Here is a 6,821-nt window from a genome sequence, read left to right as displayed (position 1 = left end):
GGGGCATCGGCAGGGGCTGCGGGCGGGGTCCGCGCCCGCGGCCGGCAGCGCTCTCTGCGCCTCAGCTGGGCTTCGCCGGGTGCTGGCGGTGCGCTCTCCCGCCGCGGGGCTGCACAATGGCAGTCGTTCAGTAGGATGGATCCTGCCGTGGCTTTTGTTCTGCAGATCCACCCATCCTCCTAGCAGTCAAGTACCAGGCTATGGTTTTCTCTCTGGGGATCTTTCTTCCGCGTTTTGCCGGTGTCTCCGATGAGGTTTTGGCCTCGGCTGGGATTTCACTGTCTTACTTTTCGTTTGGCTTCATGCTGAAAAAAGGGATTTCTTATATTTGCTCTCCACGCTTTTGGTTATAATCCAGTGTTGGTCTAGGGGGAATAACCATTCAGCCTGGCTGAAAAAAAAGCATCCATTGAAAAGTCTCAAAGAAATATACCACGTGAGGAAAAAAAACTGGGAGAAGAACGGAATATAATCGCTTTTTCTATGATAAAACTGGTGCCCCTCTTCAGGAGAACTGGTCTCAATTTATTATTATGCAACCACAAGGATCTCTTCTTTCTCAGGGTGTATAAGCTGCTGGATTGCTTTTCGCCCAAATCAATGTGGTTTCTTTGGAACATTTTCAGCAAAGGATCGCATATGCTGCAGTGTCTTTGTGGCAAGAGTCTTAAGAAAAACAAGAACCCAACTGGTAAGCAATCCATTGCAATGCGCTGTTTTTATTCTATGCTAACCTGTCTGTTGCTCGCCGAGGTAGATCTGCAATCCTGATGAGGGGAGAAGGGGGGGATATATAGAGGCCAGCACGGACATGCATGTGCGTACGTGTATGAATAAGCAAGGAGCGGTTTGGATTAGCTTCAGCCACTGTCACCACCGAAAAGGGGAAAACAAAAAATAATCAAAGGCGACCCTAGCCCAGACGGCATCTCCTAGTTCCTATGTGCTATTTCCAAGGTGGAAACTTTTATATCAATACCCTTATTGAGGGGAAGCCGTTAGAGCCCCCCACTCCCGACCCCGATGCAAGCCCCCCAGTCAGTTTTGGAAAGAGGAGACTGGCTCTCCTGTGCTGATGTTAGCCGGCCCTGCCTGCGGTGGGCAAGTGTGACGGGGCTTGGGTCCTGCACAGCACTTTCTGAATAGCTTGCAGTATGTCACCCCACACGCACACCCACACACCCACCGCCTCGCTCTGCTTTCTAAAGTCAAGCCTGACATCCCCGCCCCCGGCCTGGGGGCTCTACCTTATCACTCGCCCTCCGGCACTCTAGGCCGGAAGGGTGGAGGGGGGTGAGGGATGGGGGTGGACACTTTCTTAGGGCTTGTGCCCAGGTGGTAACTCAGCCAGCTATGCTGAGCGGCAGCAGCAGCACCGGCGGGTTGGCTGCGCCGCTCCTCCGCCTATCCCTGCCGGGATGACTCCTCTGTGCACGCGCCGGTGTCTCTGCGTCCGTCTCCATGTCTGCCTGGCAGTCGGGATCATGCGCTTCAGTTCAGCCCGGTTCCGAGGGGGAAACTTGCAGTACATTACATAAGAAATGCAAATGCAGGTGCTCTGGGCCGCCTGGTCTCCGGGGGTCACGCTGCTGCTGTTGCATCCCTCTTGTTCGGGGCGTCCGTGCGGCCAAGCCCGAGGCTTGGAGAGCAAGGTGGGCGAGGAGGGATGCTTGGCAGGCAGGGGAGCCGTGAGCTTTTCAGGGGAGACACCGGGCCTCCCCGCCGACCTCCAGTCCCCCCCACCGCCGAGCTCGCTCCCCGCGACCGGCAGGTTGTCTTCAAGCACTTGAGTGCCTGGGGAGGTGAGAGCCGCCGGAGCCCAGGCTGTGAGGGGAGGGATGCCGTGAGGGGAGGGATGCCGTGTGTGCGCGCTGGTGTGTGTGTGTGTGCCGGCTGCCCTGCAGTGGCAGCTCCCGAGCAGAAGGCTCCTGACGCTGGCACTGCAGTGTAGTAGATCATAGGCTCTCGTTGCCTCTCTGACACCCCAACATCAACAAGCAGCAGCACTGGCAGCCCGCACCCCTTTCCTCTCCGGTAGCCGGGGTGCTGGCTCCTGCTCTGCACAGTCCAGGTCCGGTGCAGAGCCGAGGTGGGCACCTCGGCGAATTTACCCCTCCCCGCCCCCGCCTTCCGTTTACCAGCTCGTCTCGCCCCTTTCCCCCCGCCGCTGCCGCAGCAGCGAAAAGCAGCCACTTCTTAGCATACCGAAGAGGCCGAAATGCCCCGCCGGAGGCTGCGCTCAGCCTCCCGCAAAGTGCCCTTTGCTTCACTCGCCCCTTGGCGCTGCGGCCAGCCGGGGGCCACTTCCCTGCCGTGTGCCCCCCAGGGAGGAATGGACCAGACAGGGGCAGGGCAGCCGGACACTTCCTCGCAGCCCCTGGGGACGCCCCTCTCCCCCTGCCCGGGCCACGCACGCAGGGCCGTGACCGCGGGGGGAGAGCAGAGCCACGGTGTGGCCCTGCCTGCCCTGCCCGCTGCTGCCGCCCCACAGCGCCGTGGTGCTCTGGGCAAGAGGTGATGTTCTGGAGAAAGGGATTTGGAAGTGGAGGGCTGGTGGTTTCTAGACCTCTCAGTTTGCATACCGGTGGGAGAGGTGTATACCCTCCTCACCCTCCAACCCTCTCCCAAGGACCCGTGTCCTTCCCTTGCGGAGGGGACGCTGTCAAAACATCGACCCCTGAAGCCGAGTCATGTACCTCGGAGTGCCAGGGGCCACAGCACAGCTTTCCACCTCCCCGGGGACTTTGCCGCACTTACCTACTCCCTCTGCGCGGGACGTGTGGATTTGGGTGGCTGGCGTGGCACCGCCACCCTGCCTGCGGAGGGCTGACCTGGCCTGAGGAGGGCTGACCCCCTCTCCTGAAGGAGTGGGGAGAGCACGTCTAAGCAAAAGAGGTGAACGGGGCGAGGGGGATGGGGACGCGGACTGGGGGTCTGGCAGGTACGAACCCCGCCGGCCAGGTCCGCGGTCTCGCTCCCCGCCCGCACAGTTTGCGCTGCTCCGCTCCGGTCCGACGCGATCCCGGCGGAGCAGCCGGGACGCCGAGCCCAGACGAGCCGTTCCCGGGAGCGCCGAACTGCGGCTATCTGTCTGAGGAGGCTAATAATCCGCTTGGCCGGATTAGGTGGTAGCTCGGTCACAGGCTCTGTTGCTCTGACGGCAGACCATCTCCACCCAGGCTGGGGCAGCCTGCGGGAGCGCAGAGAGCCAGTGCCGTGATGCCCGACCTCCCCGGTGCCCCCGCGCTCCCGGCCGTGGGCCTTCCCCTGTGCGGGCAGCTCGGCCCGCGGGAGCCGGAGATCTCCATCCCCGCTGCGGCGTGGGGCTCCGCTACCCGCCCCCGGCTCCCTTTGCCCGCCAAACTTTTCAGAAGCCGCCGGGCTTTTTAGTATCAAAAGGCATCACATGAACGAGCAGCTGCCGCTGATTCAACCGTGCGGAAAATCCAGCAGGTTAGGCAGCTAGCGCCGGCTGTAATTGCAGTTTATTCAGCTATTTTCGGCCTGCTGCACTTTTTTTATCCCTTTCAAGAGCTGGTCTATTTCCAGAAACGGGACTGGGTGGCTCCTTTCCAAATGTTCTCTGCTTTGCGTTTCCTCCCCACTGCTGGCTGCAGCGGGTGATGATCCCCTCCCGGGCTCCCCTGCCATCCCCGGGGGCCTCAGGTGGCCCTGCCGGGATTACCGGCACCTATCGGAGCTCTAGAGTGGGGAGGGGGGGCGAGTGGGGCAGGGAGGGATGTGGTGTCCGACGAGCTGTGTGCAAGTCTCTTGTAGAGTTGCATCAGGAGGCTTTTTTTTAATCCATCGTAGAAATGCAGCTGGCTGAAACCCCTTGGTTTCAAATTTCATATCCTGGATAGAGGAGCTGCTTTTGATTGCTACAATTATTTACATCTTTACATTTCTTTATAAGGACAAAAACTTTGCAAATCAATACGTATGGCTGTGTTTTCAGCTACTGGATTTTTTTGAGTGTTCCTGATGGTACTAAAAGTAATGAAGCCCCACATATCCGCAGTGTCCTGTCCAGCACGAAAATGTTTGCTTTTGTAATTATTTCTATCTAACTCTACCCTTCCTGTTTTTTGTACACACAGAGAGGACTTCTCAAAGTGTGGAACAAAAGAGATTTTTTTTCTCACAAAGAGTTAAAAGTTGCTCCAGACCATATGCCCTGAGCCATGGCTTGCAATAATATGCCATCCTAGTGGCTTCCCCACCACCAGCTCCAGGCTCTAAACTGGGTTTGTTTAGTTTGGGAATGGCTATGTCATGGGGAGGATTTGCAGCCTGAGAAGAAATGGGGAAAGAGGTTATGTCTGGTTGCCTTTTCAAGCAAATCTAGCAAGTGAATAGATTTTCTTTTCCGCAGATGACAGCTGTTTGGGTGCCTATGGGAGATGTTTTAGTTGGCTGGAGTACTAGATGCCCCCATCGCAGGAATTGCTATCACATTTTACTCCTGCTGGCAACCCAACAGACAGGATGGATCGGGTTTCCTCTCCATTTACCTCCAAGGAGAGGCATCTCTCCAATGCAGTCAGGGTTGTTGACAGGAGAGTAGATGGAAAATGGCATTATTATAAATACGTCGCTGATAGAGGAATTTAGTTTAGGAAATAAGTATCAATCCCATATCAATCTCAAATACAAAACCTATTTAAAAAGAAATACAGGCTGTGGCTGAACTGGAATCTCTGCATAGTTCCTTGTTAATTTCCTTCTCCATAAAATAGCTAGACTGTTATTTCATGATTGTTAACAATTTTGAAAAAGTTTCTAAGCACAGCCGTGCAAGGATCTGTTTGAAATGGAAGCTTGGGTCCTGTCCATAAAATATACAGTATGTGTCTTCGTCTGATTTCTAGAACAATTTGGCCTCCCTACTTTTCTTACTCATAGAAAACAAATCTCCCACCAAAAGACAAAGGGTATTTTGCCTCAATAAGTCCTGTGGGGTTGGGTCCTTGAAGTTTCTCTTGTGTAGGTCTGAAAAGCAGCTCTGACTGATTGAATACCATAATTCATAATGGTAATTGAGCCGTGATCTCTTTCTCTTGCTCAAATGCAAAATTGACTATTTACATATATTTCACCTTCTGAAGTTTTGTCCTCTACAGAATACATTTCCTGAATTTATACAAATTTAATTACTCTTGATCAAATTAAATTGCATACTCTACTTATTAAGGGGTGAAATTTATGCCTGCTCATGCATCTCCCTACTGTGATAAAATGTTTGCACCTAGTTCAATGTCTACTAATGACAGGCCATTTATAAATGAATTCAAATACAAAAAAGATGATTCAGGCTTAAGGAAAATACAAAAAATGTATTTACAGATACCATTGGTTTAAATATTTATGTGTATGTAGTTTTCATTTGAGTTTGATGTTTATCCTGCATAACCTTCTTGGATTATGTTAAGTATATTAATTTTAAGCTAAAATGCCTATTGACCTCAAATCTAGACAAGGAGTAATTTAGATATTCAGAATTTGTCTCTTTGTAAAGCTTTTCTGTCCAGTAAATGCTTGTAAAAATATAATCTGGAGAGCAGAGAGTTGCTTGAAACTGGAAACCAGTTTTTCAAGAGAACTTCATAAATCTAAAGAAACAGGAATCAGGGCATTACACTGACTCTGAGGTGGGATTTTGTAGATGGTGTAGGTTCACTACTGAAGTTTTCATAGAAAACTCAGTATGTAGGATGAAACACTACGAGTCTGGAATCCAGTTGGATGAATGAAGTGGTTGTGTGTAAATTAATCTCTGCTGAATATTTACAGATGTTTGCCAAATGTGCCTGTGAGCAGTGAGTCCTGCTGGAGCATGTTTCATTCAGTCAGTGATGATCTCATTACTTTGGGAGCAGTGATTTGTTTCTTTACCTAATTCTCTTTTAGATGGCTTTTGTGATTTTGAACACAATGTTGCTTTCCTATGCCTTGCTTTCCTGTTTGTTAGAAATCACAGGCAACGTCTGAACATTCCACAAGTATGCTGTTGGACCTTTTGTTTGTTTTTCGCATTTCAGCGAATGATAGCTTTTCAAAGATAAATTACTAGTTTACTGAACAACTGAGTAGAAAAACATTGAATGATCTTAAAGTTTTACAATCTTTGTTGTGAAAAAAAATTGCTGAGGCATAGCATGAGGCTTGATGTACAATTAATGTACCTGAGAGCTATTTGCCACTGTACGGAAAGAGTATATGTGTATATACAGTAGAAAAACAGTGTACCTGGAAATAAACTTTGCAGGACCATGGCCAAGTTTCATTCAGAAAGAGCTTGCTTCTTGCGCAGAATGTGCTTCTACTGTCATAACAAATGAAGCAACTGGGAAGGAATTATTTTTGTTAGAGATCATATAATAAACTGCCAAAAAGAGTATACTCATCTTTAGAAAAACTATTAAAAAAAAATTATTGTATTCTTGAAGTGGATCTTTAGAGCCAACCAGAAGTACTGAAAATAATAATTGCAAAGGGAACTGATGGTGTTTGGCACCATGATGGACTGAACGCCCAGCAAGAAAAATGTAAGTAATGTATTCTTTTTAATATACTCTGCAGTAAAGGTAAATAGAGTGTGAATAGCTAACAAATTTGTTATTCAAAACAGGAGCATGCTGACTCTAAAGAAGAACTTTTTGAGGCAAAACCTCACAATAATCAAGTGAAAGGCTTTTAATGGGTAGATGGAATGCAGGTTTTGTGTATCTGTAGTATATGCTATTAGAAGCACTCACATTAATAGTAACAAGGAAAGTAAATAGTTGTTGATGAAATAGCATCAAGTCAGAATAACAATA

The 6,821-nt window shown here is 50.0% G+C and overlaps 1 protein-coding gene across 3 annotated transcripts in view; it reads left to right on the top strand.

Annotated features, from left to right (window-relative positions):
* The first annotated feature begins 87 nt into the window (after positions 1-87).
* FGF14 (fibroblast growth factor 14) overlaps positions 88-6,821 on the top strand; it is a 413,988-nt gene continuing 407,254 nt past the window's right edge. For 2 of the 3 annotated variants that reach the window (XM_027674696.1, XM_027674693.1), the window contains exon 1: positions 88-691. In XM_027674696.1, coding sequence (XP_027530497.1) covers positions 484-691 — 208 coding nt within the window. In that variant the 5' untranslated portion in view covers positions 88-483. The remainder of the gene's footprint in view (positions 692-6,821) is intronic. The other variant, XM_027674698.1, reaches the window with a different exon arrangement.

This window comes from Neopelma chrysocephalum, unplaced genomic scaffold (assembly GCF_003984885.1).
Source record: "Neopelma chrysocephalum unplaced genomic scaffold, ASM398488v2 Primary Assembly neopelma1_25, whole genome shotgun sequence".
In the NCBI taxonomy this organism is placed as follows: Eukaryota; Metazoa; Chordata; class Aves; order Passeriformes; family Pipridae; genus Neopelma; species Neopelma chrysocephalum.
The sequence above is the reverse complement of the archived record's forward strand: the minus strand, read 5'-3'. Positions and strand labels throughout refer to the sequence as shown.